The following is a 17,813-nucleotide window of genomic DNA, read 5'->3' as shown; positions in this document are numbered from 1 at the left end:
TTAAATCTTTGTTGGTTAAACACCAGCTGCCTCTGCATGGCTGGAAACAAGACAGACAGTTGTTGGAAATAGATTACATACAATATTCTTGCTCCTTATTTCAACTTCTGTTGATGTTTAATGTGTGTGTTTGACAAAATTGGATTATTTGTGATTTAAAATCCCCTTATTTTCATTATATCAGAAAAGAGCAAAGACTGCTAGAAATCGAACTGGTTTCTACTGGTTGTAAAGGTCTCACTCAAGAGGAAGAAATCTGATTATTATTTTTTTTTTCTCCTATGTTGTTAGACCAGGCGGTTAGGGTGCATAGTGTGCTGTCATGTTTGTAAAAACCTGCTGTGAACAATCTCTTCTGTTGTTCTTTTCATCTACGCCGTGTTTGGGGATTCCTTGTCTTTCTATTCACCTCAGTTTCACTATTTGTTTGGCAGCTACACAGATGCTCATGCTCTGTGTACATGATGTACACAGAGCACATCATGTAAGGGAGTTCTAAAGCAAGAATAGTCAGGTCCAAGTTAAATCTAGCCACATAAAGTTCAAGTAAGTGAAATTATTACCAAAGTTACTTTGCTGTGTTTGTAATTATAAACATATGTTAGTACGAAACTGACAGTTATCTTTTGAAGAAATCCAACAGATTGCTCAGAAATATGTGTGCAGTCCCTCAAGTCTGACTGGTCTGTGATTCATGTTGGGACGCTACTATAAATAGACATCTGCGATCTGTGGCCAGGTTCACTTGGCTCATCAACTCGGCTCAAACAGCTGCTTGGTTATTTGATGTAGAATACTTGGAACTGTTCTGAATATTTTGTGCACAAGACATTGCAATGCATTGAGTCATCTGTCAGAGCAGGTGAACCATGTCAAAGGAAGTCCTTTTAGATAGGATAAAGGTGTTAGGTTGTCAACAAGGCAACCTAACAAATCTAATTTCTACATAAAAAAATAAAAGAAAAACTTTGTTTTATTTTAGTTTTTTTCTAGCCACTTTACCCTAAATGCTAAAGATCTTCATAGAACTATACACTCATTTTTCCCTTTACCTATGTCATTCTGCTTTATCGTGATGCCATTTTCAGCACTCCCATCTGAACTGTGTATGTTGTTCCTTTTGCAGTGATTAGTCCTGCATCATGGCGTGAGGGCCAAAAACTGGTAAAGATGGTACTAGGTCCTGCTCCAAAGCTACCCAGTGAAGAGCACAGTTCCCATCCAGCTGGCAGACAGACCCGAACAGGTGGGGCTCAGGAACATGAACTGTTAACCCGCTATACATACCAGCACATAATGTTCTGTCATGAGATGCTGTTTGAAGTGGTTACAGGCAAACATCAGACAGTATATGTGGTTTCAACAATTCAGAATTTCTTTCACGATCCAACTCCTGTTGGCCTTAGCAATAATGTCTGTGTTAATTGTACTAAAAGGTAGAAGGTTTATTGCTTAAGTATTTTATAAACCTTGTGAATAAACTAGCTAGCTGTAATTGTTTTTAAAAATGTTCCCAGGCATATTGCATCTGGATATCAGTAAAATTCTATTTTGTTAAGTGCAATCTTGTCAAAAGTCGTGCATCAAACTGGCTGAGATAATTAAAACACTGCAGTACAGATACAGACACTTTGGAGTGCATTGGGCATGAGTGCTTATGTCATAAATTCTGTCACATTTTTCCCCGTAGAGCCCTGGGTTAGCCCTCAGTTTATTCCTCCTTTTAGTACAGATGCCTTTAAGTATTTTAAAACAGAACTTTCCCTGTTCTTGGTAAAGCGTTGCCCTCTTAATACTTTAGGTCAGCTCAGATTTCTCTTTGAGGGCTACTATAACATGAGACGACTTATGTTTTTTTGTGAATATATAAATTTTTTTCCAATCATTATTTCTTATTTTAAGAATGGAGTTATATATGGGAGAAGACATGCTGCAACACAGGGTTTTACTATTTTAAAACCAAGAAGTTGGCATTTGGCATTATACACTCTACCAGGACTGCTTGACACATCGAATTGAAGTCGTCATTGCAATGACAAATGACTACTTGGATACCATATTTATAAGGATACTATATTTCTGGTGTCACCCATTCATGCCCTGCCAATTGATTTGACTCTCTGGACAGGCTAACTACCCTTAATACTCACAGCCAATATTTATTTTTAGTGGCTGAGATGCTGAATGGCACTGAATATGATAGGGACATCATGCAATGTTAAAGCAAGATAAGATATGGAAATTAAGCTAATCATTTTTGCAATAGTATCTCATATTAACGGTATTGCTTTCTCATCTTAGTTCAGAAGTTTCTCATATTCCAGTTTATTCCATAACAGATCTTTAAAGGTTAGAACAGACCCACTTAGCCGTACTTCCTTAGCTCCTCAGCCTTACTGTTATCTCTTATCTCTGTGAGCACCTCACTAATAATAAAAGTAGGCAATTAAGAATCTTTTTCACTCTGTAACAATATCCACCAGCTGTGGTGCTTTCACTAATCTGTATAAACCCAGTCAGGGTTGACCAAGCTGTACATGAGTTGATTCCAGCCAGTTAATTTATTTTCTCTATATTTTTTGTTACTTTTCTTTTTTCTTGGTTGCAACCTATTTAGGTTGAGAAGGCTTTAACTGTTGACAATTGTTTATTAAATTGGGAACTTGCTTTTTATATTATTATTTATTATGTTAAACATAAATTTTGGAATTAACTTACACTAAATTATGTAGGTTTTGCATTGGTTTTCACCAAAATAAGCCAAAATGACATGAGCAAAAAATCCAGAACTGTTTCAGGTCTGACTCGGTGTTAGTGTTGCATTCACACACTCTGAGCTTCTGCCTTCCATTTTATTTTGAATATGTCTGCAGTGCGTGCCACTGACCGGAACAAATACAGATTGACTGGCTTGTCAAGTTGAATGCACAATAATACATGGATTGATATTTATTGACTGCCCAAGTGCATGTGTCATCTAGTGTGTGTGAAATCCAGTAAAGCTCTTCACAGACATGCTCTAAAAAATCTATCTGGATTAGATGGTCCATGGGAATGTTCAATTTGGCCTAGATTAAAGTCGCTCCTGTTAACCCTCTTGCCATGCCTCATTCATTATGTTGATCCTTTCTGGATCTGTGCTACTGTTCAGATCTTTTTTTTTTTAGTCATTTGTTTGAGCATTCAATGGGATTTAATCATTATCTACTTTTGAAATTATGTGTTTTTATGTACAAGTTTTACTTATTATTTATATTGAGGTTTCTGTTATCAAAAGATGAAAACGTAAAACGTGAACAAAAATACCATTACTAGGAGCTTAACTACTGACATTTTTAAAGCAAGACAAAAATGTGTGACTAAGTAACATCATTGCTTTGTCTGAGTTATAAAATGTAAAGTGACTGCAAAAGGAGACTGAGCGTAACTCTAATAGGATGTGTACTCAGACCTCAAGTATAGAGGCCATGCAGACTTCATTAAACACCGTTTAAATTTCAATAATTTTCAATTTCTAAGCAATAAATAACGTTTTCTTCTAACTTTTTAATCCCATATTTGAATTCAAACTCAGAACTAAACTGATTTAAACAGTATTCTGTTTGCTTTTGTGGTAGGTTTATCATTCTGGATGTTAATATACTGACATAAAAATTTGTGCACTGTTCATTTACACATCTGACCTCTTTCTTTTTTTCCCTCATATTTTTCACCAGCTTCCCATCACCACTCAGACCCACATTCAGAACAGAGGAGACGCTCTCGGCCAAACAGCACAGACAGGTCTCGCAGTGCTTTTCAGGAGCAAATGGGCAGCCGCCCTACAGCCTCATACAGTCCCTCTTCTTCAGCTCAGAACAAGATGCCACGGGGAGTGAAGACAGATGTTTTGTCAGTAGACATCCAGGGGATTCTTGATGACCTTCAGCTGGATTGCAAATCAGCTGAAATAGAAGAGCGTGCTCGTAAAAGATCCCGGGGTGTCAGTGGTAGTAGAAGAGGAAGAGGAGGGTCAGGTTCTCGGACGAGGGCACCAGTCTCTGCTTGGGGATCTACAGGAGTGGCAAACACCAGGTCCAGGGTCTGCCGGAGTGCTAGCCCCACCACATGCCAGCCTGACAATACTGACAAAACAAGCAAAAGTGTCAAGAAGCGGCACTATGACGCAGATACAGTTCGCCAATACATTGCACAACAACAAGAGGAGAGAAAGAGGCGACAGGCAGAAGAGAAGAGAGCAGAAAAAGAGGAGACAGCAAAAAGAAGTCAAAGATTGCAGGAGCTGTACAAGAAACAAAAAGAAGTAGTTAGAACTGCGACCCTTTCCTCTGAGGCAGTTGTGGGTCCTGTTCAAAAGCGACTGCAGGAGACCTACACCAGACTGCTTCTGGAGGATGCCCGATTCAACGAGACAACACCTGAGCAACATTCTGCACCTTTCATTCAAATGGTATTAGGCTTTCAGATAAGAAAGCTTCTCTTTTTTATATTTCAAAGCTAATTTGAGGACAAAAAATTGTGAAAGTGGGACTAACAATGATTATTTTCCAGAGACCCATGTACCAGCCTTCAGGAGAGTCGGACAAAGAAAACAAAAAAATCGGGGTTTCACAAAGCCCCTCAAGCAGTGACAAGTCTTTGAATGAGCAGCCACCACTGCCATTATTCAGGTACTGACATGCTGCAAAATGTTTGCTAGTCTGAGTGTGAACTTCCTTTACATTGTAGAGTAAGAAACGCCTCAGACATAAAATTAGCCACAAATAAGACTCAAAGGTCAAAGTTTCTATATCTTATCAGGTGATGCTGGTTCTACCTAGAAAAAGAAACCATTGACTTGAACAGAAAGGGCTTTTTTTGGTTAACGACTAAAACACAAATATTTTTAATATCAAAGGAAAAAGAAAACAGCATGTGCAGTCTCCTGTAATCGGTGCATGAAAGAACACAAATTATTGACTGACTGACAATTTTTAGTCATCTTATTTTCACTAAATAATAATATCACATGTATGGATATAGAGAAAGATATACTGATAAAAGAAAACTGCCCAAACTCTGGTAAAACGGTATATATTTTTGTTCTACTTTAAGATATTTTCATATTGAGCAATAGTCGTAATGTATTTGTTTGAACTGGTTTTCTTTCGTTATGTTTGATTCACTTATTTTTGTTCTGATTATTTGTGAGCCATCTTTCTTTTCTAATCTCTCGCAGGAATGATCTTGGGTTTACCTCTGTGCTTCAGCCTGATCATCTGAATCCAGCTTTTCAACCCACCAGCGGTGTACAAGTAGCTTCTAATGAACATCTTCTCTCTCAGCTTTTAAGGCTGGAGGCAGCATTAGCCTCTAGTAACAGAAAGTACACTGAACAGCCGGCTGCAGCGCCTCACCTCCTCTCCCCGACCAGAATGTCTCGTATTGAAGCCCTGAAGGCAAAGGCCACATCCCTCTCAAACCGTATCGAAACGGAGGCCCGAAGGTTTGCAGGACAAGGGATCAACTATGGTGCAGCAACGTCCATGGATGTTGATACCGTTTTGCAACCCAGAACCTCTAGCCTTGATGTTGATCACTGGACAGGAACTGTTGCTCATGCTACAGAAAGTAGTGACTTCTCCTTTAGGGCACAGAAAGCGTTCACAAATGCAGCTAATACTTCATATACTGGCATAGTTCTTCCAGGAGCAGGGAATCCGCACCACTTAAATGAAAAGACACACACCAGTGTGACAAATCCACATACTGGTTCTCCTGGTGTAAATGGGTTAACTTTAAACACTTACACCCAAGAAGATAGGAGGATTTTTGGTGACTTGGAGATGGAAGAGAGAACAGAAAAACTAGTACAAAGAATAAAAACAAAAAAACCGGAGAATCTGGTGTATCCGTATCAGACTGATCTCCACGATTCAAGTGCTGGTTCCATTAGTGAGGGTCCTCTTCTTAGTGAAGGAAGTTTTTCTGAGGAAGATGGAAGTCCTCCTCACTACACCAGTAACCATGGGTGTAATTTAGATTACTTGGAGGCTGAGGACTACAGCGCAGGTAAAAGAAGTCATAACAAGCGTCTGTTTGAGTTCCAGAGGGAGGCAGCACAGTATACAGCTCTCAGCCCGCCCTTTACACAACTTAATGGCAGCAAAGCACCATGGGAAGAGCTGAACAAAGGAAGTCCTCTGAGCGTAATCAATATTTTCACAAAAAATGTGCAAGGCCATGTTAAAGGTAAATTCATCCATCAGTGGTTTCTGTTGTAGGATGATTCTACTGTAAAATCCAGTTTATTTATGAGACACACACAGTTGGAAGTAACACGATATCTTCTTTTCTCCACTTTATATTTTAGTGAGTGAGAGAGCTTCAGGGAATAATTCTCCACTTCCTCATTCTTCACACTCCGAAAACAGCCAAGATGAAGCAGCAGTCTATGAGGATGACTTTGTTTCATCACATAGCAGCAAAACCAGCAGCCATCTAAAGAGAGGCCCCAAGTCACCCAGGTAACAGAAAAACTGAGGCGTCTTTAGCATGACCACTGGGTGGCATTCATGTCACACAGCTGGAAAGAATGAATACTTTGCACATATAAATATTTCCTTGAGTTTTAGCTTAAAGACTAAAAAGCATCATTAGATATATTGTTTCTGTATTTTGGTGTTTGCACATGTATCAGAAAGTGTTTCCTGGTTGTTATAGCGAGTTGCGTATTATATTGCAATGACGTGTCCACGTGGCCACATACAGGTTTGAGTTTGTATAATGACATAAATTCATTAATAATATGCATCTTATTTAAAATATTATTTAATTTGATCATTTATATAGATATCTATCCTAATTGTCGTGGTAAATGTTCCTTTGTTTTACCTGTTTTGTGTTAGCATGATCACATTGATCACATTAAAAAGCTGATCAAAAGTTTAAGTCATATTAGAACAGAAGTGATTTATTGGTAACATTAATCTTTTTATTCATCCAGTCACTCACAGCGCATTTCCCCTGGTTCAACACCTGACTCCTCACCGCTTTCCAGGCACTCCACCAGTAAAAGAGGTACAATTGTTTTTTGGCTTCTTTCTGTTTTGAACAAATTGGAAATCAATTATTATGTCATTAGCAAAGTTTAAGCATCTGTTTTAACAGCGAATTAAACTGAGCTGAATTTTTAAAGCTTAGTTTTATCTTTTAGTTGTAAAATTTGGTACAAAGTCATCCGTAACAAGGGTTCACAAAAGATGGGTTTGAAAAGTTGGGTTGAAACAACAAGTGGTGTGGACTGAGGCAACCTTAAAGAAATTGAAATAGAATTTTATCTTAGCATTAATAACAAAGCATAAAAATTACATTTTGCTGTGTTTAATCACTGTGCCCATTTTTAAATGCTTGTTAGCAGGTATAAAATAAACTGTTTTATGTATCTACAGCAACTATTTCAGACCAGAGTGACGCAACTCTTGTAGAAGAACAGAGGAGTTCACCGCTTTCAGAAACTCTCTCCTCTGACCACAAAAAGAGAGCTTCAGACAGAAGTTTGAGTCAAGCTCAGGCCAAAAGTGCAGATTCTGACACATTAGGAGAACCTTCAGCCTATTCTCCTCAAAGGTAAAGTCCCATGCAAATTACAATTAAGAAATCAGTTTGTTTAATATGTTATTGTACAACCTATGCCTTAAATCATTCATATGCTTCTTCAAAAAGACCTTTTGTTCTTGAAAACTCATCCATCTTATGTTGTAGTAGACTTACTGCCTTCTTCCAGCCTGATAAACACACAGCTTCCTCTTGCTAAACACATAATCACATTCACAATGGATGGCTGTGAAAGACATTGTACGACTCATCAGTGTATTATTCTGATCTTTATGAGGTGTTCTGTACAGTGGCTTGGGAGTGGGCCATTCATGAAAATTGAGTGTTAACATGAGTTTGCTTTTATTGTATTTAGCCTTCTAGGTTATTAACAATTTTTAAAAGTATTGTGCCAAATATATGTATTTTTATTAGACAGAATCATTCGAAGCTCTTAAAGAGACGTTTTAGGAAACAGTGGAATCTTTGTTATTTCATTTGAGAAAACATTTGCTGGAAAAACCAGTTTGACTTCATTGTAAACCTGAAACATGATCTACTACCAAAACTCTGTGCCACCATAGAGTATAATAAGACCTCAGTGCTTCTAGTAACAGGAGCGTCTGAAAAGCAGGAGTCATCTAATTAGCCGACGTTCCTGAAATTACTCAAATTTAGTTTCATGTCGTAAACAAGTCAAATTCAAAAGTTTGGAATAGCTAAATAGCGGACTCAAAAAAGGATAATGTTGCTCATCGGAAGCAACAATTATGCTTATTCAGCTGAATTAGAGCAACTCAACCACTATACACAAACCTAAACTTCAGTTTGAGTTTAAAGAAAACATTTATTTTGAAAAGCTTTCTTGCTTTATTCTTAAGTTTAAATGCATAAAGCTTCCTCATAGAGTTCCACTTATTGCCATATGTACGTATATATAGATTGAACTGTGTTGTTTAAAATTACTTGATTTTTCTTTTTATCATTGATGTACAGTACAGACCAAAAGTTTGGACACACCTTTCTAATTCAATGGGTTTCCTTTATTTTCATGACTATTTATAAGGCAAGAAATCCCACTTATTAACCTGACAGGGCAGGTTGACCTATGAAGTGAAAACCATTTCAGGTGACTACCTCTTGAAGCTCATCAAGAAAATGCAGAGTGTGTGCAAAGCAGTAATCACAGCAAAAGGTTCCTACTTTGAAGAAACTAGAATATAAGGGATATTTTCTGTTGTTTTACACACATAGTTTTGATGCCTTCAGTGTGAATCTACAATGTCAATAGTCATGAAAATAAAGGAAACTCATTGAATTAAAAGGTGTGTCCAAACTTTTGGTCTGTACGGTAGTCCAGATGATAAAGTATGCAAGTGTTGTGTCAGGTCTCTTAAATCTATTTTTATTAAAATACTTCACTACAAGTATATAAAATTCTTTGCTGCTCTGTAGAGTGACAAGCTGCTTCACAATAAAATTAATTGATTACATGAATAAATTGTATTTTTAATTTTATGTACAAGTAAAATATTTATTTTATGTCTAAAAAAGTCTAAAAAAAATTGTGAACACTACCAGATCTGTTGCGACAGTGTAATCTAATAACCAAGGTTGTGTATTGATCCCTTGTGCTAAAGAGGGTAGAGTCCAATTTAATGCAGCTGTGTGTGTTTGTTCTTGAATTTATGCTTGTATTTGTGTGTGTGTGACAAAGAAAAAGGGTTCTGGGGCAGAATCGAAGAACTGCATTCAGATCTGCAGCTATAGACTTAACAATTTTTGATAGTTAACAGACAGAAACACTGGTCTTGTAATTTCCCTTATATTTCTACTTTCCTAAAGTATTTACAGTGTTTGGGAACAGCCAAAGGTACAACAAATATTTGACTGTTTGCTTCAACATGTAACAGCTGGTCAGTCAGGAAAACTGCTATGTTGTTGCTAGAGATTTGAACTTGATATGTAAATCAAGCTGTTGTAAATAAAAGTCTTAACTTCCTTTTCTACTTTCCTAAGCTAAAATAGGCTTCTTTGTGCACTCAGGTTAAATTGATTTTAAAGTTGTTCCAGGCTGTCCACCATCTCTTCTTGGTAAAGATTATTTGCCACCAAAGTGAAATTTACAAAAGCACGGCTAATTACTAAAATGCACTTAAACAGGGATGTGTGAGTGTTCTGCTGTCACCCTGTTTGTTTAGCAACTAGCGCCAAGCAACACGAGCAAGCAGCAGTTCAACACAAGTGTAGCAAACAGTGGCCACTTTGTTTTGCAGGTTGGGCGGTATGCCAAAGGGAAGGAGAATTTTCCTCTTAATCTCTCTTCATGAAGAGATACTGGGTGTCATACTGGTACCATGAAACCCACGTGGCAGATTCTTTGAATTCTGGGGTGTGTCTGTATTTCCTATGATGTGAAGGCTTTAAATTCTGGCAAGATTCTGACATTATGACAATCAGCTGTTAAATTTGCCTCTGAATGAAAGGTTTTGCATATAATTTGTATGTTCACAGACATAATATCTAATGTTTGCTTTTACAAATGCTTTCATTTGTTAATGGTAAATTGCATCTAACTTTGAAGAACACTAACCTGGTAAAAACCAGCCCCTTGTTCTGTGCTTTGCTTTATCTAGGGGTTTGGAGCCTCGGCCATTGAAAAACTATTTATTCTGGGAGGCTTGGGCTCTTTTGACTACAACTCTAAAACCGCGCCAAAAATCAGTGTCATCGTTCACATATTCCCCTTTGGTTCGCTGTTTAGGCCGGTAAAACATCTACTGGAGGAAACTAAGTGAATCAGTGAGCTGTGAAGCGAAATTTGAATAGAGCGAAATAGGACAGGAAGGCAATGGCTAGGCTAGAAAAACACATGAAAGATGCATTTTTTATTAGTAATTGGAAAGCAAAATAACAAGATCATTTATAAAATGCTAAAGCAACAAGAGCAAAAGTAATGTGTTTATGAATCAATTCTCAGTCTTTAACACATTACTCAGCAATAAACATTATCTGTTCAACTTAATTATATTTTATCACAATTTGAACATTAAGTTATCCTTCTGTAGTTATATTCTTTCATTGGAACATTGTTACATTTTCTTGTTTCCTTTATCTCTGCTTTGTGCCTGTATGTGTTTATGGCATTCCTGTCATTCTGTTCACCTCAGAGTTGCTTTAGCCAACCAGATCATTTCTGCAAAGACTGGCTGTTGAACTTAGAAAGTATGTAGCAGTGTTTTAAATTTAATCCAAATCTATAATAATTTTAAAAAATTATTAAATCTGCTGTGTAGCCACATTATTTTAAATATATAACTGTTTTGTTTTTTGTTTCCTATATCATTTCTTATAAGATCTCTATGGATTAAAAATGTAAAATTGATTCACCTCATGTTGAGGAATTGCCATCAAACACCTGAAAGTTACATATACAGTTTCCTCAGATGAGCAATAACCAATTTTTGATTTGTTGTTTTCACAGACCCAAACTGGTTTCCTCGTCCTGTTCTCCAGACCTCAGTTCTTCTCTAACGGCAGACTCTCTCAGTGAGCATGTGAGAAGAAGCTCTCATAATCCAAAAACATCCAGCAGAGCAGAGTCATGGTCCACAGGTACATGAAAAGCACATAAATGTTTTATTGATTTTTACTTTCAACCAAATGAAAAATATATATACCAGATATTTCTCACCTTGTGTCTCTTTGTCCTTCTAGGTGAGCTACAATATTCCCCTGCTGTCTTGCAGCAGCGCATGGCAGCAGAACTGCAGTACTTGGAGTCCATTGAAGAGTCAATCAAGCAGCTGGGAGACGTGGAAAAGCTGATGGGTGTGTCCATGGCACAACAGGAGAGTGCGTCATTGACCCAAATGCTCAAGGTAATGAAGAACATTTGCTAGTTGGAGAAGATAAGGAGGGGAATCTATGTTGTGTAATTACCTGCATCATTAATGTATAGATAATAGTCGTTACGATAGTTTTATCAATAAAAATAGTGGCCCTTTGTAGACTGTTGCCTCAACTCAGCTATGCTGTATTCAGAGCATTCTAGTATGTAGATAGCTGAAAAAATCCCAACAAAGCATTTTTTGCTATTTTGATTTTGCACACATTATTACAGTGGCATTTTTGATACAATGGATTTTTTGGCTCTTGATTTAGCTATTTTGTTTAGTAAAATAATCAAAGTCTTACAAAAGCTACAAAAAAGCTGTTGTCCCTTGAAGACATTTTGTTTTAATATTACTGTACTTGTACCCGTTCCTTGAACTTTAACCTTTAGGCCAAGCAGCACCGCCATGAGCAGGAGCTCTATGAGCTGAAGATCAAGACTGAAAGAGAAGCTCTCGAGACAAAACTCCAACTAGAAGAAAACAGACAGAGGGTTGCCAGAGTAATACTCCCTTTTTTTATTATACATATTTTCTTTGAAGATTCACTCTTGTTTTTCATGTTTTCAATTCCAAAATGTAGATGTTTATATTGATGTGTGTGCAATGTTCATGTGTGATTTTTGTCTAGGCTCATTTAGAGCTGCAGGAAAACTTGGCAACATCACAAAAGCAAACTTTGGAAGGTCTCCAAGAGTCAACTTCTAAGATGATGAGCCAACAGACTGAAGCAGCACGATACACAGCAGATGCTGCCCGACACATTAAGGAGGTTAGCAGTAACTTCCTTCCTCTTTTGTCCGAAAACATCTTATGCTCCAGTTTTTCATCAAAAGCTGATTGGTCCGATCGAGAAAAAAAAGTCAGAGGAGAGACAGAAGAATACTGTGTAAAGAGTTGAATGTTTACTTAATGACTGGTATCTCGTTTTGTCTCTGGCTTGTCAGATGACAGACCTGGCACGATCCCAGATTGCGGGGCATTTGATAATCCCACCTGTTGCCACTGATTCTGCGATGTTGGTCCAGCAGGAAGAACTAAGTAGTTCCTACACAAAGCAGCAAGACAAGGCAGACTCTAGCAGGTAAACCACAACATTCTTTGGAGTTCATGCACAACCCTCACCTGAAAATATTGATCTTTACACGATAAGTCATCTTTGCAATAAATCGATGCACCCGTACAAAATACTGCACTTTTAAAGTCATGCTGCATCTATACTTACGTCTAGGCTAAACTAAATTCTAAATTGAGTAAATAATTCTAAGAATTGTTCAACAAGTTGTACAATTTTTGCAAAATTGTTCCAAACATCTCACAAACTTAACTTTGATGCAGTAAATAGGTTTTTGTCTAACTAATTTTCCTTTCTGGATTTTATTTTAGATTTAAAAGTGAGGTTTCAGACCGCAGGACCAGGTCTGGAGAGCCCTCAGCTTCACAAAACGGCCTCAGTCAGTCTGACTCTCCATCTTTCAGAAGACCAAACATCAGGTACCAATCACCTTCCTTCTCTAGCTCTCCATCAAAAAGCAACAAAATACACTAAACCTGCTTAATTCTCCATCCTCAGTGGATCTCCATATGGAAGCATCCAAACCAGTCCATCACATGCTCCATCTGATCACACAAAAAGGCTGAACACACAGTCTGGTGAGAGAAAACAGAAGAATGAGAGAGTTGAGGAGAGGATGAAGGCGGAAGCAGCCAGCTGCTCTATTGAGGAGGATGTTGTAACAGCAGCAAATGACTCACTCTGCAGCGAAAGTATTGCCTCTGCAGGGGACGAGAAAGGTACTGAACAGCAGGCACAGTCTGTAGGTTCACGCATCCACTTAGTAATCAGAAGCTAATGGATCTCTACCACCAGCATAAAATCCCCAACGGAAAAGCACTGTTGCCCTTAATTGTTCTGGCATTGAACAGTAAAGGTACAACATACAAATCTTGTCTGGTCCATCAGGAGACACTACATCTGTGGCCACTGAGTACTCTCTAAAGTTTGATGAGTCCATGACGGAGGACGAGATAGAGGAGCGCTCTTTCCGTTCTCTGCTGCCGTCCGAAGCTCATCGTCGGGGAACTATGGAGAAGAAGTCGCACCATCAGAAGGAGGGGGACGCAGTCTGCCTCAATGAAATGTTGGTCCCAGAGACGGGGTCATGCAGTTCCTTCAAGGTGAGAAGATGCTGCAGACATCCATATAAACTCTTGTTCTTCTGTTATCAATAAAAATCATTGCAAATAATTACCATTCTGTTTTTTACAACCTAAATGGCATGTTTGAGCATGTTTTAATTTATTTTAACCACAAACAATAACATTTCTTCCTACTCTTGGCCCTCCTGTAGTCTCATGATGCACACATAGCCTTTTCTGGTGGGCAGGACAGCTTTTCTCAGTTCACAATGGAAATGGTGCGTCAGTACATGAGGGATGAAGAGGTAAGATTGCAGCACCAGAGCTCTCTGCTCCATCTACGGCAGAAAGCGCTTAAGGAAAAGACGAGGACAGAAGTAGCCTGGCTTGAGCACCAAAAGAAAAAGCTGAGAGACAAAGGAGAGGATGACAAAATGCCACCAATCAGGAAGAAGCAGAGGGGACTTCTTCTGAAACTCCAACAGGAGCAAGTATGTTGGGATAAAAATTATGCTTTGGCTATTACTCCTGTCTTTCTCTTATAAGGGGCCAGTGTTTTATCTTATTATACACCATGATGTTTTCACAGGCTGAGATCAGGAGACTCCAGGAAGCCAACAGAGCAGCTAGAAAAGAAAGGCAGTTGTTGCTGAAACAGCAGGAAGAGATTGAACGGATGAGAAACTCAACACTTAGACTGAAGGAGCGTCTCAAGTGTGCAGAGGGAGACATTCCCCCTGTAAGTACTCACTTACCCTCAGCAGAGGGAAGGAAGAACAGATTATTTGCTCTACAGAAGTAGAGCCTAAAGCAATAAAGGAACTCCCTTTGTGTGTCTCTTGTAACATCTGCAGGAGACGCCAGTGTCAGAGCCTTCAGGGTCTGAGCTCTCACAGAGACTTCCTGGTGAAGTCCGCACCTCCTCTCCTTCACTCTCCATTTCTGGAAGTGAGACCAGCAGCATCATGCAGAAGCTTAAGAAAATGCGATCTCACATGGATGAAAAGTAAAGATTTTGTTTTCAGTTCTATACATTTATTGGTACCATTTATCAAGATTTCATTTATATATTATGACATAGTCCACTACCTATAATTTTTGTTTTTCATATAATTTTTTTCCATCTTATCACAAGTTTAACATTTCATTTGTGCTTTACTGTCAGTGTGCTGATATTGCTCTATTGTTGCACTTATACTGCTGCAGTTAACTTTAGCTTTTACAGCTTTTTATATAAAAAAAACTTTGTGAGAGATTATGAATATGTCTTAAAATATGAGCAATTAATATTAACATTAATTTTCAGTAAAAGCAGATAAAGATCAAAACGGATCCCATAGTTTCTTCTGGGCACAGGGATCAAACCTTTACCTATAACTGCTTCAGGACATCTGAATTCAAGGTGTGACGAATTGAAGGTGTGTGACTTAATCACTTTGTGTTTAAGTCACTAACGAACATAAATGCTTGCTTATGAGGAAGCTACGGTTTTTAATTGAACCGTGTTGGATCAGGGACACATCCAAATGTTTTATACCCCTGCTATAGGGTTTAGTCTTGTTTAAGACCTAGCAGTCTGAACTATTGCATTTTCTTAAGTTTTCACATTTAGACCTCAGCTATAAAGACTAAAGATCTTGTTGCCAGTTTGTGCTAACGCAAAACAATTTCTAACATTTCTCACAAAATACCTGCATTTAATTCTATTTTCAAATATATGTATACTTATCAATGATGTCATGGAGTCAACAGTGGAGAAGAAAATGGTAAAAGTAACAATTCCAACCATACTGGTAGTTTTTTGGTGTGTACACACATCAGTTAAAAGTTTTATCAGATTGTTGTAACACTAACTCACAATTCCTACCACAATAACATTTTTCCCAATAATAATAATAAACAGTAGAGACTGCCATTCCCCAGTCTGAAGCTGATCCTAGCTGACTAATTTTTTTTTACCAAAGAAATATTAATGAATCTCTTTACACTTAGCTGTAATGACACATAACATTTCCTCAACACTTTCTGTGCAATAGAACCACATTTACTCATATTACTCTCTCCCTTTCTCTCTACATGTTCTTTCCCTTTTTATCTCTTCACAATGTGTGTGTGCGTGCGTGTGTGTGTGTGTGTTTCTGTACCTTTATGTGGCTTTTTTGACTTTGTCTGTTGCGTGCTTGTGTGTTGTAGACACTGTTCCCCTGTCCACTACTTCTTCTCTGTGTTCACGGCCCACCACTGGGCCTCCCTCAGTGTCTGTCTTCCCAACCTCCACCCTAAATTCCAGCTCTTTATCTACAACCAGTTGGTCAGGTACTGTACAGTGCTCTCTTTCTCTACCTAGCTCTGCTTGGCTCCATTCCCTCTCCCACCCCCACTCCAGGGAACATGCTTGTGTGATCCACTGGGACTTTGTGGAGGGTGGGCTGGTGGTTAATGCCTGACTGAGTGTGTGTGAGTGTGTGTGTTTTTCTTTTTTGTGGGGTCTTAGGAGGGTCTTTGGGAAAAGAGTTAAAATGAAAGCTACAAAGGCGCCCATGGAAAGCTGCTAGAATAAAATAAGCTAATCTTCTGACAGTTTCAACTTTGAATAAAATCATTTATGTTTATTTTGAGTATTTCAGCATTTACTTAGAAGGGAATCCTTAAGTTTTATTTTGTGTGTCTGATATTCATGAAAGTACAAATTACTTGCTGCTTTTGATGGTCTATGGTTATGTTTATTTAATAGGAGTCTTCCTTGTTGGATGGGAACTTCACTTATTTCTTTTCTTCAATTTAAGTATTTTCCCCCTTTCTCCTCTCTTTATATGAATTATGTTTAAAAAAAATCTGAGGCCCTTTCTAATTGCTACACATCAATGGGCTGTTCAACTGCGGCCCAGTTATCGATGACAGACACATTTTGCAATGAAACACTTTGGCTCACAAGTGAAAGATCTTGTAGAAAACAGATCCAAGATGGTGTCCTCCATTTCTGTAATGAGCTCTGTAAATCTTATCCTGCTTCTTTACTATCCAACTGTTGCATCGAATGGATAATAAGTACAGATGGTGCCTGGCTGTAATGGAGTTTAGTGTCCGAGTTGTCATCAGTATGCATTAGGTCAAGAGAAAAGCTTCCTAATTAGATCACGGCTAAATAATACTGCATTGTAATAGCACCCACAGCTGTGGTAGATAACACTGCAAACACATCTACAGTATACTTGACTTCTGTTGTTATCTACAGTTACAATGTTTTGCATGTAGAGCTTATAGAGTATAACATGGTTTGGAAGACAAGGACACATTTTCAGAACAGATAATAAAATATTAGAACGTAGGCGTTTTTCAAAAAGACAAAACTGTCAATGAGTTTCATATATTTTCATTTCATCTTCCAGTAATTGCTAAATATGTCTGATGTGTGTGAGAGAACAGCAACCTACCCCTAGCTTTGAGTCTGATGCATAAATTTGAAATCTACACCCTTATTTTTCTACTCCTCTTTCAAACTGAGCAACATTTCATCACTTTTTTTTATTTTCTGGGTATATTATTTTTATTTGGAGAAATATTTCAGGCATGTATGGAATGTGTGTGTTTTTTTTCCTGTGTGTGTTGCACAAAGGTTTGAGGTGAGTTTGCAGTAATAACTGGGATGTCTTGGTGATTTGGGTGTTTTAGATTCCTTAGAGGTCCTGTTTAACATTTATTCTCTTTGTCTTGTTTCTTCTTTTTCCCTCATTTTATGCTGCTATTTTTAATTCATTTTCCACTTTCTTCTTTCACTCTACTCCCATCTTCATTTTATCTTTTCTCCTTACATTTCCATCCTCTTTCTAAATCTATTTATCCACTTCCTCTTCATCCTTTGGTTCTTTTGCTTTTTGTTTTAACCCTGCGCCTCTGCAGGTTTCTGACCAAGCGCGAGCAGCAGCTGATGCAAAGGCGACACCATGCAGAGGAGCTGCTCCAGTGGAAACAGCAACTGGACAAGGAGGAGGCGGAGGTACGAAGGATGGAGAAAGAGGCCGTGGCCGCCTGGGACCAGAGAAGACCTCGGGACAAGGACCATAAAACACCTGAGAGCATTGGAAAAGAGATCAGTGAAAATGAACTGCAGGCCTCTAACCACCAAAGCTTAGAGGCCAGATCTGACAGTGAGAAGGGTGAGGCTGTGCTTTCAAATCAGTTTATTTCCTGGTTCTTATTGGAGGT

General features: G+C 38.3%; 1 protein-coding gene across 2 annotated transcripts in view; it reads left to right on the top strand.

Annotated features, from left to right (window-relative positions):
- The window catches only part of cep350 (centrosomal protein 350), a 34,751-nt gene that overhangs the window by 6,910 nt on the left and 10,028 nt on the right, over nucleotides 1–17,813 (top strand). The window contains exons 9-28 of one of the 2 annotated variants that reach the window (XM_028027070.1): nucleotides 1,127–1,246; nucleotides 3,717–4,450; nucleotides 4,552–4,670; nucleotides 5,219–6,231; nucleotides 6,353–6,506; nucleotides 6,986–7,059; nucleotides 7,431–7,608; nucleotides 11,060–11,190; nucleotides 11,293–11,456; nucleotides 11,861–11,971; nucleotides 12,100–12,240; nucleotides 12,416–12,552; nucleotides 12,855–12,962; nucleotides 13,042–13,262; nucleotides 13,432–13,646; nucleotides 13,820–14,098; nucleotides 14,197–14,346; nucleotides 14,462–14,613; nucleotides 15,801–15,923; nucleotides 17,508–17,764. In XM_028027070.1, the coding sequence (XP_027882871.1) occupies nucleotides 1,127–1,246; nucleotides 3,717–4,450; nucleotides 4,552–4,670; nucleotides 5,219–6,231; nucleotides 6,353–6,506; nucleotides 6,986–7,059; nucleotides 7,431–7,608; nucleotides 11,060–11,190; nucleotides 11,293–11,456; nucleotides 11,861–11,971; nucleotides 12,100–12,240; nucleotides 12,416–12,552; nucleotides 12,855–12,962; nucleotides 13,042–13,262; nucleotides 13,432–13,646; nucleotides 13,820–14,098; nucleotides 14,197–14,346; nucleotides 14,462–14,613; nucleotides 15,801–15,923; nucleotides 17,508–17,764 (4,581 nt within the window). The remainder of the gene's footprint in view (nucleotides 1–1,126; nucleotides 1,247–3,716; nucleotides 4,451–4,551; nucleotides 4,671–5,218; nucleotides 6,232–6,352; nucleotides 6,507–6,985; nucleotides 7,060–7,430; nucleotides 7,609–11,059; nucleotides 11,191–11,292; nucleotides 11,457–11,860; nucleotides 11,972–12,099; nucleotides 12,241–12,415; nucleotides 12,553–12,854; nucleotides 12,963–13,041; nucleotides 13,263–13,431; nucleotides 13,647–13,819; nucleotides 14,099–14,196; nucleotides 14,347–14,461; nucleotides 14,614–15,800; nucleotides 15,924–17,507; nucleotides 17,765–17,813) is intronic. The other variant, XM_028027071.1, reaches the window with a different exon arrangement.

The sequence above is a fragment of the Xiphophorus couchianus genome, chromosome 9 (genome assembly GCF_001444195.1).
Source record: "Xiphophorus couchianus chromosome 9, X_couchianus-1.0, whole genome shotgun sequence".
Taxonomy (NCBI): domain Eukaryota; kingdom Metazoa; phylum Chordata; class Actinopteri; order Cyprinodontiformes; family Poeciliidae; genus Xiphophorus; species Xiphophorus couchianus.
This window is presented reverse-complemented; position numbering and strand designations above follow the sequence as displayed.